Source organism: Anomaloglossus baeobatrachus, chromosome 5, assembly GCF_048569485.1.
Source record: "Anomaloglossus baeobatrachus isolate aAnoBae1 chromosome 5, aAnoBae1.hap1, whole genome shotgun sequence".
Taxonomy (NCBI): domain Eukaryota; kingdom Metazoa; phylum Chordata; class Amphibia; order Anura; family Aromobatidae; genus Anomaloglossus; species Anomaloglossus baeobatrachus.
Genome location: NC_134357.1, coordinates 77,219,309 through 77,236,648, shown reverse-complemented (window position 1 = coordinate 77,236,648; position 17,340 = coordinate 77,219,309). Strand labels below are relative to the sequence as shown.

At 45.8% G+C, this 17,340-nt stretch overlaps 1 protein-coding gene across 1 annotated transcript in view; it reads right to left on the bottom strand.

Moving 5' to 3' along the window:
- Positions 1 to 17,340, bottom strand: part of AS3MT (arsenite methyltransferase) — an 88,142-nt gene that overhangs the window by 56,522 nt on the left and 14,280 nt on the right. Inside the window, exons 4-5 of the mRNA XM_075348607.1 lie at positions 16,901 to 16,944; positions 16,793 to 16,813 (exon numbers count right to left, since the gene is read on the bottom strand). Of these exons, the coding sequence (XP_075204722.1) occupies positions 16,793 to 16,813; positions 16,901 to 16,944 (65 nt within the window). The remainder of the gene's footprint in view (positions 1 to 16,792; positions 16,814 to 16,900; positions 16,945 to 17,340) is intronic.

Genomic DNA, 17,340 nt, shown 5'->3' with positions numbered 1-17,340 from the left:
GCGGAGCAGATGAACGTGTGACCGTATTAATCTGCGCATGACAAGCTGAGATAGCTTGGAGTGCCCATACGGCTGCGAATGCTGTGAGCAAAAGACGCGCCGATAGCTTCATAGATGGATTTCAACCATAGCTCCATCTGTCTGTCAGTGGCATCTTTGAGTGAAGCCCCATCTTCCACTGCAACTATGGATCTAGCCGCCAGTCTGGAGATTGGAGGATCCACCTTAGGACACTGTCAGGTTTCCAGGTTTTCCAGTTCTCTTTTGAATGAGCTTGCCCTCGGTTAACATGGAGTTTACTGTTCTGTTGCCCTACTTCCTGTCCAGCTGCTTAAAAGGCCGCCTCTAAGCCCAGTCCAGTGCCTGAGTATACTGCTTGCTGTGTGCTCCTGCTTTGTTGCTGCTAATCCTGATTGCCTTTGGATCCTCCTAAAGACTACCGACCGACCAACTCTGGACCTTACCCGGTTACTCTAAGCTGTGCCCGGATTCCGTCTGCCATCTTCGGTCAAGCACTCCGCCCGGTTCTCTCTGGTTCGTATCCACTCTGGACAATCATCCCGTACGGACACTCCTGGACTTTTACCGCTTGCCCCTTGTGTCCCGGCTGCTGCGCATTTAGGCCTTCCGGGGTGATTGCCGGACAGTCCCTGTATAGGGGTTCGCTCTGGTGGTCTCCCTGGGGGAGTCCGGTGTGTGGTCCCGGGAATTCCCTTCGCTCCGTTTCGGGAAGGTATTTTGTATATGTGTACTGCTGTGTTTTCCGTTGTGTATCTACCGTGGTTACATATTATAAATCATCTTGTACCAAGAACTCGTCTCTGTTTGTCATTGCCCTACGCTATCGAAATCCTCAGAACATATGTAAGTATTACAGACACTGAGCCCAGCCCTTGACAACGTCAGGGGGGAAGGGATAACGTGTATCCTTAAGGCGCTTGGAAAAACGCTTATCTGGACAAGCCCGGTGTTTCTGGACTGCGTCTCTGAAGTCAGAGTGATCCATATACGTACTCAAAGAACGCTTGGGACACCTGAAACGGAATTTCTCCTGAGAAGCTGACTCCTCCATTGTAGGAGCTGGGGGAGAAATATCAAATACCTGATTGATGGACGCTATAAGATCATTCACTATGGCGTCACCTTCAGGTGTATCTAGGTTGAGAGCGATCTCAGGATCAGAATCCTGATCTGCTACCTCCGCTTCATCCTGAGCAGTGTGATGAAGTCGAGTGAATTTCCCAGCGAGCCCGCTTAGGCGGCCTGGGACTGCGGTCCGTGTCAGGGACCTCACCCTGGGACCTGTGGGTCACCCCAGGAGCACTTTGCTGCTCCAATTGAGGGGTGCCTTGGGCCAATGATTGAACAGTGCCCGGGGCCTGAATCACCAGTCTGGACTGTAAGGCTTCTAGTATCTTAGCAGACCATTTATCCATACTCTCAGACAGTTTGTCAGCAAATACTGCAAACTCCGTCCCTGTCACCTGGACAGTGGTAGCAGGTGGTTCTACCTGGGCCACCAGTGGCAGGGGCTCCGGCTGAGTAAGAGCCACAGGGGCCGAGCATTGCACACAATGCGGGTCAGTGGAACCTGCCGGTAGGATAGCCGCACATGAGTACAGGTTGCAAAGTAAGCCTGTGCTTTGGCACCCTTGCTTTTTGCGGACGACATGCTGTTGTCTCCTCTGATACAATCCAGGAGGGTATATAGCCAAAAATCAACAGTGCGACCATACAGTGTAATGTATAGCATATAAGCATATATATATATATATATATATATATATATATATATATACACACTTCGGCTTCAGTGGGGCCAGCACCACAGGTGCTGCTTACCGACCGCTCAAAGCGGTTGTGTGATCAGATTCCCTGCCTGAGCCTCCCTGTTGTCCTCTCCGGTCTGAAGTGCTGACAGGAATGGCTGCCGGCGTTCTGTGGAGAGGAGGGGGCCGTGGGCGTGCCCTTGAAAAGTGCGGGAATCTAGTGCCCCACTGTGCTGAGTGAGGGGGGAGGAGGATACCAGGTATGCTCCAGCCCTCAGCACTGCCGTCCTGTGCAGCGTCCCGCCCTTCCCCTGACTGGCAGGCCTGTGGGCGGGAATAAGCGAAACTAGGCCGCAAAAGCCGGGGACTAAAGTTATAAGCGCGGCCGGCAAATAAGCACGGCCGGCGCGGTAGTCCCCGGCGCACTAACACACCCAGCAGTGCTGCAGTGTGTGTGGCACAAGCGATCCATACACGGTCCCCACGGGGACACAGAGTACCTCACAGTTGCAGGGCCTTGTCCCTGACGATACTCAGCTCCAGTCCAGCAGAATCCCCAGGGGCTGCGGAGGGAGCACGGTCCCAGTGCCTGGAGACCGATAAGGATCCCACTTCACCCAGAGCCCTGAGAGGGATGGGGAAGGAAAACAGCATGTGGCTCCTGCCTATGTACCCGCAATGGGTACCTCAACCTTAACAGCACCGCCGACCAGAGTGGGGTGAGAAGGGAGCATGCTGGGGGCCCTGTTATGGGCCCTCTTTTCTTCCATCCGACCTAGTCAGCAGCTGCTGCTGACTAAGATGTGGAGCTATGCGTGGATGTCAGCCTCCTTCGCACAAAGCATAAAAACTGAGGAGCCCGTGATGCACGGGGGGTGTATAAGCAGAAGAGGAGGGGCTTTACACTTTTAAGTGTAATACTTTGTGTGGCCTCCGGAGGCAGAAGCTATACACCCAATTGTCTGGGTCTCCCAATGGAGCGACAAAGAAATATCCTTAAGTTAGTGATTCCGATATGTATGACGCCATTTTTATACGTACCGGAGACATGGACATACGCAGACCTATTACAATCAATGGTTCTGCACACACATCAGTGATTTCTTCCGGGCACAATTGGGAGCACACGCGTTTCCGTGCATTCCGCATGGAGACAAGTCTGTTTTTCTCCGGCAGCCCAGGTGTCACACAGACCGCACACTAATGGGATCCGTGTGATATCAGTGTGACACGTACCGGAGAAAACAGAGGTCTTTGAAATAAAATTATTTTCTATACTCACTTGTCTCCAGTGCTGCTGTCTTCGCTGCTGCTTCAGGGCCTGCTCATTATGCTCATGAATATTCACTGCACCACAGACCCGAAAGCAAGTGTGACCGCATATTCATCAGCACCCTGACCGCCGACATCTTCAGAATGACCGCCCGCCGCAAAGAGAAGCTCAGTCCAGAGCAAAGCAGAACAGAGTAGAGCAGAGCCCCACACAGAGCAGAGCCACGCCACCCAACGCACAGAACAGCGTCGCACAGACCAGCGTGGGCAGCACACCACATAGCATTAGCCCTGCCTCCTTTGACCCTCTTCACCACACTCCCGGTAAGCTACATTCAGATTGTAAGACGCACCCCTCATTTTCCTCCCAAACTTTTGGGATGAAAAGTGCATCTTATAATCCGAAAAATACGGTAACTGAGAGTGCTCGCATGACACTCAGCCCACGCTCGCAGCACAGCGGGAGCAGAGTGTCATGCAACTATGGCCCGATCCTGCAATCGGACCACAGCTGTGGAGGGGGGAGGGATTTATTCCCCTATCTCCTCCGTTGACAACTGATGCAAGAATCGCTTTGCACTCCACTGTAATGCGAGTGCAATGCGATGTTTCTCTCGCCCTCATAGATTTGAATGAGTGTGAATGAAACAGGATCGCATTACACCCACAGCATGCCGCAACTGTTTTCTTGGTCCGATTAGGGCTGGGGAAAAAAAAAAAAAACCCCATCACACGTACTTACCTGCGGAGTGATGTCGCGGTGGGCGGCGAACATCCACTTCCTGAAGGGGGTGGGACGTTCGGCGTCACAGCAACTTCACACAGCGGCCGGCCAATAGAAGCGGAGGGGCAGAGATGAGCGCATTAGAGTAATATTGGTCTGAGTGGAATGCGATTTTTTATTGTTTTATCTCATTCCACTCACTCTGTATTACTCGCCATGTGTGCTAGCCTAAAGGTGGACTTATTTCTGCGCTGCTGTAGGAATGACATAAATCCAAAAGTATAGGTGGTTCTATGCGTTTCGAAGTGTGTCCTCACTTCTTCATCTGGATTTCCTGCTGAAGTGAGGACACACTGATAAAACCTACACTTCAGTATTTTTTGGATCTGTGTTATTCCTACAGCTGCGCAGAAATAGTTCCATATATATTTAATAAGTACCTGATCTATACCTAGTAGTTTTTGGCTGTCGTATCCAACGTGGATGTGCAGATTTGTGTTTGAGCGGTATCTGTACCTCTCATCACTGTAGCTAATCAGACATCCATTTCTTTAGCTCGAAGCCCAATAAGTACCGATTGGCCATGTGGACGGATTCACACACCGAGTAATTGCTGCAGAGATTGGAGCAAATTTTACAATGAAAATTCACAACCTTATATTATATTTTTTTCAACAATGTGTGGAAGAATAAGATTTAACGTTTTTTGTTTTTTTTTTTCTTTAACACCCCCCCCTCCAAATTGTCAAAAGGCGCAGGAAAATTGCAAATGTGATACCAAAGAACGTGAATAGAGAACACAAGGACCAAACAGAAGTTTCTTCATTTTATTATGTAACATTGATAATATTCTTCTTACAAAAGTCACAAGCAATATACAGTATATATATACAGTATATATATATATATATACAGTATATATATATATATATATATATATATATATATATATATATATATATATATATATATATATATATATATATGTGTAAAAAAAAAAGTTGCATTTTAATAATTTAATTATCAATAATAACAACATGAATAGAATACACAGTGTCTGATGTCTTTTTACAAGCGACCACTTTGTCGTTTCGGCACTGATTGGACAGTGTCAGTCTGTAGGAACGCTCCACACTGAGGAGGAGGATGGAGGACACACTATTTTCCAATTAGAATGGGACTTTGCGGTGACGTTTTATCGCACGACAGCATTTCGCTGACAAATTGTGTAACTTTTCTGATACTTGGTGACACCTGATTATTTCACGACTGATTTTGATGGACATAAAGCAGCCAACTTGCAGACAAGCCGTATGATATGAACCATTTAGCGAAACAAGTATGTCGGGATAGCTGACCGGTCCTGTATAAAAGGAACCGGTCTCCTCCAAAAGTGCAGATATAGTGTTAGTCTGCAGGTACATAGCATGTAAATTAGATTTGGCAGGATTTCTGACACAGCAGCTACAGGGGGAAGTTTTATTCTGACAGCAAGCGTTTACAGGTATTGAAGTGATACAGGCACCGCACTATAGTCAGCCTCCATCACATGGACAGCCTGCTCCGCAGCATTGTGAAGAACAGGCTATGAATCAATGATTAGAGCGAGTGTACTGGAATATCTCTCAGGACCACCCTGATGACTGGAACTGCAGGGAGAACAAAACTTCATTTTCTCCCTGTAGCCACTGTTACAGTAAGCCTGCCAGACAATTTAAATACTATTCATCTGCATATTGCCATTATATCTGCAGATAAAAAAAAAGCATTTCTGAAGGTGGCAGAATCTTGTTAACATGAAATTCAGGCTCCCCTCACAGCACCGGCTATACAATTGTGGCTTCTCACCACCTTGCTCCCCTAGACGGACAAGTTTCTATCTGTGTAAATGGAGGTCAGGGGAGCAATGTTAAGAGAAGCCACCAAGGACCTGCCTGTGGGACTAGTCAGTCGACTTTTCAATGTATGTTACATGGCTGCAATTACGTGTTTGTTTAACGGTGCTCGGAGTTCAGGCAGCATGAATCTTATATCATTTTTCTTTTTTACTTCAGTGGCATGATTGAATTATCATTTGGGGGCATCCAACTCTGCTCTTTCTCCAACTAGAAAGCCAAAAGAGAAGAAGTATATTAGGAAAGTGTTAGTTAGGAATAGTTAGGATAAAAGAAAAAGGGGGTCACTAATGATGAGCGAGTTTCGAAAAACTTGGATTTGCGATACTCTTAACGAGTACTAATACTCTGTCATTCTGAATAGTATGTGCAATGCAAGTCAACGGGGAATACTCGCAATCTAACGAGTAAACCAAATGCCGCACTATTTGCTACTCGCACGAATAGTGCGGCATTCGGGTTACTCATTACATTGCGAGTATTCCTCATTGACTTGCATTACACACGCTATTCGGAATGCATATGCGAGTATTAGACAGTACTCGTTATGAGTATCGTGAATCCGAGTATTTTGAAACTCACTCATCATTTAGTGACCTCCTTTCTTTTATCCTAACTATTCCTAACTAACACTTTCCTAATATACTTCTGCTATTGACATACAATAGCTCACCAGTCCCTAAATGTGGCAATTGGTTTCTCAAGGTGACGTGCGCCAAAAGGCTATGGGCTTGTTCCCAAATAATAGCACATATGGTAGAGGAGAAGGTTCTACCATCCACAGAAAATCCTATGCGTTTCAGACCTACAGCTGTGATTCAAAAAGTGTAGGAAATAAGTTTCTGGATTATTACTAAAATTTTTATCATTTTAAAGGAGATATTATAATAAAATAAAGTTTTAAAGTCCTGTTTCTGCAGATACTATATGTGCTATAAACCGGTGGCAGACACTCAGTGGGGTAAAAGATCCCAAAAGGCTCCCCTTGATGTGAATTTCAGATTGCCATATTACATCCAATTTTGCAGTTTCATTGTGGTCATTGGCATTTTTTTTTTAGTAATGGCGGACACAATAGAGTCATAAAAAAATAGAATAGATTGACATTGTAGAAAATATGCATTAAGTTTTCAGTAATAAGGAAGTTAAGCATAAAATATCCTACTGAATACTATATTGATTTATCAGTGCTGCCACAAAGTGATTATCCGGTGAAATGAGAAGGATAAAATACTAAATGTTTTCTAAGGGCTATTCTCAACTTTAGGAATCCCCCATCCAGGATTTTGGTGATATTTTGCAGATCAATAGGGATTCCAGCAGTTAGATCCCAAGAATGGGGAATCTGAATTTCCCACTAGAGTGATGGCCACTAGGTGTTGGACTTGGCCACCTCTATAAACTGAAGAAATGGAATAGGAGTGGCTACTGTTCTCTACCAATGGGGAATTTAAGAGTCCATTTTTGAGATTTGTGATGTCGCAGTCGGATTCCACTGATGCACAAGTTATCACCTATTCTATGGGTAGCTGATCATTTTGAATATTGAGAGCAATCCTTTTAGGGCTGTAAACGGCTCTACAAAATGTCTCAATGATTAGATAGAAATGGGAAAAAAATAAATAAATAATCTATTTTCGGGACTGTACATTGACAAGGGGCAGCAATGGCTGCGATGATGTCATAGATCTATATGTAAACAGTCAACGCAAAGTGCCGCAATACACATGCAGCTTCACGATGGTGGTGATGGTCTGGTTCTCTGGCTCACCATTACCTCCACTTGTTTTTACACCGTTTTAACTGCGACACAATAATAAACCTGCATTGGTATAATATATGCACATATGAGGCAGATTTGCTGTAGCATCTTCAAGTAGACGTCTTCCTCTGGAAAAAGTAACAGAGCCGCCCAACAGCGGGAAAACTAATGACATTCAGTGCATTTCAGATCCGCATTATGCAGGATACAGTCCGAAGCAAAAGCAAGTTCTGATCACTTTAACAGATGCTTTAACTGGTCCTGAAGATTTGATGACTGTTCAACGCTACACAAGAGAGAAAAGAGGACACATAATATTACTACACAATAAACTATACAATTCATCACATATCATAGGCAGGTATATTGTGTGATCAAACCTAACAATGTGAATATGCCCTTGAAATGGCTATATCAGCACGATTCCTCCGAGCCCAATAACTCCAAGTGAAGACAGCAAGATGGACTACAAGCAATATAGTCAGTTTATATGATGTCTACTGAGTATACAAGGCAAAAGGCGACTTCTGCGGATTTAGAAATATTCAATAACTCTCTATCCTTTCACCCGACAGTCTGTAGCAAAGTAACTGGACTTTACACTCATAAAAGAAAACTCATGTAGTGCGTTGGTGTCTTTAAGAACTGAATATTGGTAGAGATGCTGAATGCACAAAGCATGACGGAGACCAGTGTCACTTAGATCCCATTCACACATCTGAGTTTTGTGTTTTATTTTTAACATATAGACATATTAAAGCCATTTGTGTGCTATGTGCTGTTTCCAACATGGAAGTGTGAATTCAACCTTTTTTTTGTTTTAAGTTTTGGAGGTGCACACACACACACACACACACACACTATTATATATATATATATACACACACACACACACATATGCACCGTATATTTCGCTTTATAAGACGCAATTTAGTTCCCCCAAATTTTGGGGGAAAGTAGGGGGTGCGTCTTATAAACCGAACATACGGGGGAGGGGGTGTACACATACATACATATAATATATATATATATATATATATATATATATATTTTACATACACACATTATATATATATATATATATGTGTGTATGTAAAATATATATATATATATATATATATATATATATATATATATATATATATATATATATATATATATATATATATACACACACTGCAGTATGCATATGCATACTGCAGGGTCCGCTCTGGAGCGCTGCTGGGGGCAAGTGACAGCTGTTTGATCTCCTGTTTTCACTCATATAATATGCACAGCCACTGTCCATCAGCAGCGTGGTGCTGAAACTGCATCACGCTGAGGGGCTGGGGCATATTATATCTGCCTGCGCCCTCCTTTGATCGCACATGATCCCCCCTGTGTTAGATATGGCCCCCGTGCTGCTGCTCATAGTAAAATAAAAAAAGCATTACTTACCTCCAGCGCTGATCTCCGGTCTCCTGCTGCTGCTGTCTGTGATAAGGCATGCAGAGATGATATCACTCTGCCGATCACATGACTGGCAGCAAGAACCAGGAAGTGGAGGAAGCCGGAGCTCAACCACACGGAGGGAGACACGAGGAGGGACAGCGCTGAGAAGGTAAGGAAAGTGTTTTATTTTATTATGGGCAGCAGCATGGGGGGGGGCATATCTAACACAGGGGAGATGTGTCATCTATAGTGGCCATGGGCAGCACACATGGGAGGTGTGCCATCTATAGGGGCCATGGGCAGCACAGGGGGATGTGTCCCAGCACAAGGGGGCTATATTCAATATAAGGTGGCCATATCCAGATTAAGGGGGGCTAATTTTAGGATGGGGGGGCTATGAGGGACATATACTCTATATGATTTGTTAGACGGACACTGGCATTATAAGATGGACCCCATTTAACATAAAAAAAAAAAAAAAAAAAAAATAAAAATTCTCTTTTCCTTCACCAAATTAGGGGGTGCGTCTTATAATCAGGTGCGTCTTATAAAGCGAAAAATACGGTATATTATAATATATAATACATAAATATGTGTATTACACTTAGGCCTATTGAAAAGTGTGATATAATTACATGAAAATCTGTTGAATAGCAGATTTTGCAGGTCGACCATATAACATGAATCAGAGGATCAAGAAATAAGGATTGGGCTTATTGCATTTCAGCATGCCTGATCTTTTGTTCCATAGATACATAGTTGGCTGAATTGAGGGGCTATGTTGAAGGGATTTGGGGGAGGAACAGATGTCTGCTGATCTAGGGTATATGGCCATATTTAGTCATTACTCTGAAATGGGTTTTCCAATTTTGGAAAACCCCAGTCCATTGCTTACTTTGTTTTTTGTTTAAACCAAACTCATCCGGGGGGGGGGGCGTGTCCTGGCCATGAGGGAGTGAGGTTCTGCTTTGCCTCAGCTCCCCCTTATCTCCCGGGATATCAGCAGATAGATCAAATTCTTGGCCCTCTAACCCGGACTATGAGCACGAGGAGGCGGAGGGGAGCTCAGAGACAGCCTTCTGTGCAGAATCGTGGCAGTATTCAGCGATTCCTGACTGCAACAGCAGTGACACAGGTGGAGAGGGAGAGGAGCAAGATGGCTACCGGCCCTGTGAGCTATGCAGCGGTGGCAGCAGGGGAGGAAGTGGAGGCGAGCAGAGTACCTGTCAGATGCTCGCAGCAGCTTACAGCCCGACAGGCTGAATGTGGAGGCAAGAATGTTCCCGGTGGTGACAGATCCCGACCATCTGGAGGAGAGGCGGGGGCTGGGGAGTCAGGTACTCAGAGAGCAGGCCCTGGAGTCTTTGCAGTGTGGGGAGCCGGCCCTGACAGCGGGGGAGGAGGCAAATGGAGGGCAGGTGAAAGATCAGATTCCTGCAGAGTCAATAGCTTCCCCTGGGAGAGGAGAGAGAGACCTGACTTTGCCCCTGAGCCCATCATTGTCTATGGAGCTACAGGAGGGACAGGAGGATGGGGCTCCCTGGACCTCCAGCCCCTTGCTGCTCAGTGACACTGCTGCGACCATGACAGTCACAGGGGTCAGAGGCACTGCAGTGGATATGGAGGGAGTGGAATGCTCCACCAGTCAGGCTTCTCAACGTGCCAGCACCCTAGGGCTGGGGCCTGGAAGCTCCTGTGTTCTGAGAGAGCTGAGAGAACTCAGATCAAGAATCATCAGCATCCCATCCAGAGAGGACATGGAGGGCTATATCTCCAGAATGGAGCAGGCGTGCAGGTCAGAGCTGGCAGAAGTGTGCTCCAGTGTGCAGAATATTGATACAAGGGTCCTGTCTCAGGAAACTCAACTTCAAAAAATGCAAAAGGACTTATCCTCTCAAAAAAAAAAAATCGTTGCTGGAGGCCCAATCTTGGCAGCTCCATTACCTGACTGAAGCATTGGACGACGCAGAGAACAGAGGACGACGCAATAACTTGAGTACGGGGTCTGCCAGAGTCCGTCGATTTCAGGGAGCATCCACTTGTCCTCCAAAGAATCAACAAAATTTTGGGGCTTCCATCAACCACGGAGTTTGAACTTGATAGAGCACACAGAGCCCTGGGACCTAAACCAGCTGACTCGGATTTCCGCGGGACGTGATTTGTCGGGTTCACCATTATCTACAGAAGGAATCCATTCTGCTGAAGCTTCAGGAAGGGGTGCCGATCCTTTTCCAAAAGATGAAGTTACAGATCTTACTCGATCTCTCTCGTCTTACACTCCAGAGGAGGAGGGCGCTGCGGCCTTTGTTGGAGCTCCTGCGGTCAAGGAACATTGTATACAGCTGGGGCTTTCTATTTCGCCTTCAAGTCCGCAGTGGCGGCCGAATGCACGTTCTTCACTCGCCAGCTGATCTGGCATCCTTCTCAAAGGCCTTGAATCTTCCAGGAGTTGAAATTTCAGACTGACCTTCTATTCCAACAAATTTTTTGTGGGGGCTCCCTCAGCGTCCTCCAAGAAATAACCGAGGGGAGAAGAAGACGGGAGGAGGAGGTAGTCCCCCCGCCAAGGGTTGAAGTTCATCGAGACGGGGCTTGTATGCTGCTTACATTTTATACTTTACTTGAATATAATTGTTATATAAGTGTTGGAGACGGGGTAGAGTTTATGTAAATGAAGTCACGGGACTGGTTTACTGCTAGACATAACCAATGTGAGTTGAGATGGATCCTTTTCTCTCAATAGCAATAATTTTGTCTCTTGCCCTGGATCCTCGTGGTCACATGTTCTTACAGATTTTTCAGAACTTTCACAAAGGGCCTGTATGGTTAGTATTAACACGTCCCTGTCCTTGAGTTTCCTTTAGCCTGTTCTTGTCTCTCTCTTGTCCCAGCCTCCCTGATCTTTCTCTGCTCCCTTTCTTTTGTTTCCTGGGGTCCGCCTTCCCCCCACTCCCCTCCCCTTTTTTCCCTTCTTTTCTCACCTTCTCCCTTGTTTCCCTGGGGGTTGGGGTTGCGGGGGTGTCAGAGGGTTTGGGGGGGGGGGGATTGGGGCCAGGGACCCCCTGGGGGCATGCATCTGAACATGGGTTTGTCCGTGGCCTGGCTTTTAAAATGAGGCTTGGGAGGGATGGGGGGTTCCCATCTGGAAAGCACACATCTAGTTTGGGTTTACGCGTCGCAGGTTGAGTGACGCTTGAAAGTATTACCCATAAGTTACTGCATTTGTTTTCTTTACATTTTGTAATCTTTGTTTTCCCTTTGTTTTCCTCTTGCTCACAGTTCTACTCTTTTCTTGATTCTTGCCGCTTTCTTCGCTTCTTAATCTGGTCACTTCTCTTTCCCCTTCTTCACTCTTATCCTTAGGTGTGGGACCCCAGTGCTCGGCATGACGCAACTTAACTTTGGCTCCCTTAATTGTAAAGGGTTGAATTTGCCGCAAAAGAGGTCGCAAATATTTTATGCTATGCATAAACAGAGGACTCAGGTGTTATTATTACAAGAGACTCATTTTAAAGCAGGCCAGGTCCCAAGTTCTTAGGGATAGATTTTACACCACATGGTTTCACAGCCCTCACCCAACTGCTAAATCCGGAGGGGGGGGGGGGGGAGTCTCCATTGCTCTCCATAAGTCATTGGTGTTCTCCGTGATCGACTCTTCGATGGATCCTGAGGGTAGATTTATATTCTGAAGCTCCAGATTGGTGTGGGGGTATATACTGTAGCTAATTGGTATTTTCCCAACTCCAGACCCACTGTGGCATGCTCATCCCTACTGTCTCGGCTGGCGGACTTTGCAGAAGGGACTTTAATAGCGTGGGGGGGGGGGAAGGCGACTTTCTTTAATTTCACCTTTGACCCGGCAATTGATACCCGGCGTTTTATATCTCAAAAAAGGTTGTTGGCTCTAGGGAAAAAGTTGCAGGCATTACAATTGGTTGATATTTGGAGGGCACTGCATCCCACGGAGAGGGATTACTCTTATTTCTCTCCAATTCATTCATCTTACAGCCGTATAGATATGTTGTGGATTAGCCAACACGCCATGCCGTGGCATGCCCAGGCCTCCATAGGGTCTATATGTCTTTTGGACCATGCACCGGGGTTCCTTCCAACTTACTCCCCCAGACAGTTCGCGGCGACCATGGATATGGCGTCTTAATGAATATCTACTTAAAGACGACTTATGAGTGGCGGAAATACGACAGGTGATAAGTGATTTCTTGGAATTTCACGTTCAGGATCAGACGGCCTTGCCGACACAGTGGGAGGCGCTTAAAATGTGTGGTGCGGGGTATATTAATAAAGCATGGATCGAGACTTAAACGGGAGAGGGCCTCTCTGATTACCTCTCTGGTTCAGTGAATTCGGACCTTGGAGGCATCCCACAAAAAATCCTTATCTGCCTCGGTGTATGCTGAATTGGTGGGATCTCGGGAGAAACTTAGGGGGCTCTTAGATCAAAAATACTATGCGCAGAGGGTACGATTACAGAGATACCTATGCGAACATGCAGACAAGTGCGGGAGGGCATTAGCCAGGTTTATTCATCCGAGAAAACTCACAAACCATATTCCAAAAATTAAGGATAGAGGAGGACATATTATTCAGGACCCGGTTAAAATAGCTGAAGAGTTCCGTGCCTTTTATGGGGACCTGTACAACATAAAGGGTCAGTTTACTGATATGTCTCCGACGGCACTCAACAATAAGATCGAGGACTATGTCCAGCGGACTGCCTTGCCTAGGCTAGCGCGAGCGGAACTTGAGACGTTGGAGTCAAATTTTACGGAAGAGGAGATATCTTTGGTTATCAGAGACACCCCAGTAGGCAAGAGTCCAGGACCGGATGGTTTTACGACCAAATTTTTTAAAGTTTTTAGGGAGCAGATTGTTCCCTTTTTGACACGGGTCTTCAACTCGGTGCCTGCTGGAACATCTTTTGTCCCCCAGTCTTTGGAGGTGCATATATGTGTAATTCCAAAGCCGGAGAAGGATCCGGTTAACGTCTCCAATTACCGTCCCATATCATTGATTAATATAGATGTCAAATTCTTTTCAAAAGCTCTCGCCAACAGACTGGCTCCTATGCTCCCAAAAGTGATACACACGGACCAGGTGGGTTTTGTGGGGGGCCGAGAGGCAAGAGACCATACGAACAAGACGTTTCTTCACTGGCTCGGGCGAAGGCACTACCTATGTGTTTACTTTCCATAGATGCGGAGAAAGCCTTCGACCGGGTCAGCTGGAGTTTCATGTTGGCATCTTCGAGACAGGTGCGGATAGGTGACAGGTTCCTTAGAGGAGTGGTCTCCCTTTATAGTACACAGACTGCCAGAATAAAGGTAAATGGGTCCTTGTCCGCGCCAATTAGCATAAAAAAATGGTACCCGACAGGGTTGCCCCTTATCCCCCCTCCTATTTGTTCTCGTAATGGAGCATTTGGCTATGGCCATTAGACAGAACCCAGATATAAAGGGGATAGAGGTGGGAGGACACCAATGTAAAGCGGAATTATATGCAGATGACCTCCTCCTATACATTACACAGCTTCACATATCCTTTCCTTCCTTGGTTAAGGAAATTAAAGTTACTTATGTCCAAAGTTCTCAAAGTTAACTATAATAAATCAGAAGCCTTGAATTTCACTCTGCCGGGGAGGGAAGTAGACCTTATTGCATCCAACTTTCCTTTTAGATGGCAGACATCGGCCCTGACTTATCTGGGGGTGGCGGTACCACGGGACAGTTCTAAGATTTTTCACCTTTAATTACCTCCCTTTGCTGGAACACACTAAGAAATCTTAAACAACTTGATAGACAGAAACTGTCCTGGTTTGGACGTATTAACGTCATCAAGATGTTCTCCCTCGTTTTCTATATATCTTTCAAACGGCCCCTATAGCACTACCTTCTTTTTTCTTTACCAGAATACAGTCAGTTATTAACAAATTTGTGTGGGGAGGGAGGAGCTCTCGGGTGGGGAGGAGGGTGTTGAGTAGAGTTAAGGGAGAGGGGGGGGGTCAGGGTTATCAGACTTTAAAAAATACCACAAGGCGTCCCTACTGCTGAGACTTCTGGATTGGCAATTTAATAGGAGCACTAAACAATGGGTGAGTCTGGAGCAGGTTTGCTCTGAAACGCCCCTGCGGTTCCTCCCATGGATCACACCGCTGCGGAGGGGACGGATAGATGGAGAGGCGGAGTTTCTCAAGGCATCGCTAAGGGTCTGGGACGTTGAGTGCAGGCGGGGATCTCTCTCAAGGGGTCCTGGTCCACTGTCACCGCTTTTCTCTAACCTGGAGTTTCCCCCAGGGGTGGGAGTTGAGCGTTTCTTATGTTGGAGGAGGAGCGAGGACACACGGATAGCCCAGACTTTGCACGGTTTCGAGGTGCCCCCATTTTCGGCCCTTTTGCTCCCAGAGGGCCGGCATCCAATGGCTTGGCTGGAATACCTTCAACTTAGGTCGTTTTTGATGGCTGATAACAGACTTGGGCTTTTTGCGGTCCCGCCCACAAAATTTGAACAATTATTTTTGCTGGAGGATTCTCCCGGGTATCTTTTGTCACTGGTTTACTCCTTCCTGACTACAGAGGCGGATATGGGGGACCTTAAATATATCGAGAAGTGGAATAGAGATTTGGGGACTCCCACTCCAGAGGAGGACTGGAAAAAGTCCTTTATCCTCACCCATAAATTTTCCATTGCCTGCGGCGCACAGGAAAAAAAAGTAAGATTCTGACCCGCTGGTACAGGTGCCCAGATACTCTACACACAATATTTCCTGGGGTTTCAGATAGTTGCTGGAGGTAAGGAAGGGAGAAGGGGACAAATGCTGCATATCTGGTGGGACTGCCCATTGATAAAGCCTTTCTGGAAGTCCGTGTTCAAGGCATACTTTATAATTAGCGGAGAGCAGTTGGTGGGTTCCCCTCAGATGGCATTGCTTTCAATCCTCCCGGGATCACTTAAATCACAGAAAATGGGCCTCCTGAGATTCTATCTTACAGTGGCACGCATGGTGATCCCGAGATACTGGAGATCGACTGGGGTGCCATCTGTGAGGGAGTGGTTTGCGGAGATGGCCATCATCCACAGGATGGAGTCTCTCACAGCAGAGACCAATGACTCAGTGGATAAATTCCTTAGGATCTAGACCCCCTGGACCTTGGCTCTTGATTCCCTACCATTTCAGAATCTTATTGGTAACGCATGATGCGTGTTACGTTAGTCCAATGTAGCGGCCCGAGTACTGGGGAAGTAACCTCTACCATGCCTTCCTTCCCTCTCTTTCTGTTGCTCTTCTCTCCCCCTTTTCCTTATCTTTCCCCCTTGCTACTTTCCCTTCTCTCTGGTTCTCGTTAAATCTTCAAATTTTTTCCTTTTCTTTTTTGTTTTCGGCAGTAGCCTCACTTTGTTTGAGGTGTAGTTCTCCTTTGGAAGGAGATTGTCTGTATTATAAAAGGTGGTTACATGTCATATGCGTGCCTTATGATGGTTAGTAAGAGAAGGGGTGTTAGTTAGGATGTGGCTTATACTCTTCTCTGTAAGCTGACATGAAGTAATCACGTATTTGAATCTTCTTTATTTTTTCCTGTAAATTCTCTTGTTTACTTTAATAAAGAAAGATTAAAACATAATTTCTAAAGCTGGCCATACACAAAATAACGTCAATTTTGCCCGATTCTCAATTGGCTGAATATTTGTGTGCAATTCCTCCCTAGTCCAAAAACATAATGATAGGTTATTACGCAACATATGGAAGTGTAATTCATTTCTGAGACTGAAGTGAATGCTGGAAGCCTTGCTACCATACTACAGAATATGTTAGTGCTATATAAGCAACAGCTAGTAAATAATCAGACTGCTTGGGAAATATGAAACTGTAAAAAACACATGACTTAACGATGTGAAGTATGTGAAGTATAATCAGGACACTCACTTCTTCTGGATGGCTTCTTGTCTGAAAGATAGAGGATATAAACGGTATTAACGCAGGTCCCGAGCGGATGCTACTATAGAGGATACAGGTTGTGATAATCGCACTTACTGATACTGGAGATGAGTTGTTATAATGGACATTTTTCTCAGGCTCTGTAAAGATCACACAATGCACAAGTTAGAAGTAATCATGATGCCGGCATAAATAACGGGTGGCCGCTACAGATCTGTATGGTAGATTTCACGAGACAGGTGCATTTTACTTAATGGGCACTCAGAGGATTAAGTGTTGTTCTAGTACTTTAATATTAATGACCTATCCTAATCAATATCAGATTGGTGATGGTCCACCACACTTCACCTCCACAGATTTTTTGAAAGACAGAGCTGTATCCATGTTTTTCCAAGATAATTACCGTATTTTCCGGCATATAAAAAGACTCTTTAACCCCTGAAAATCTTCTCAAAAGTCGGGGGTTGTCTTATACCGCGGTGCACGGTGCCGTCATGGCTTTACTGCAGTTGTTTACACACAATAAAGATATTCTC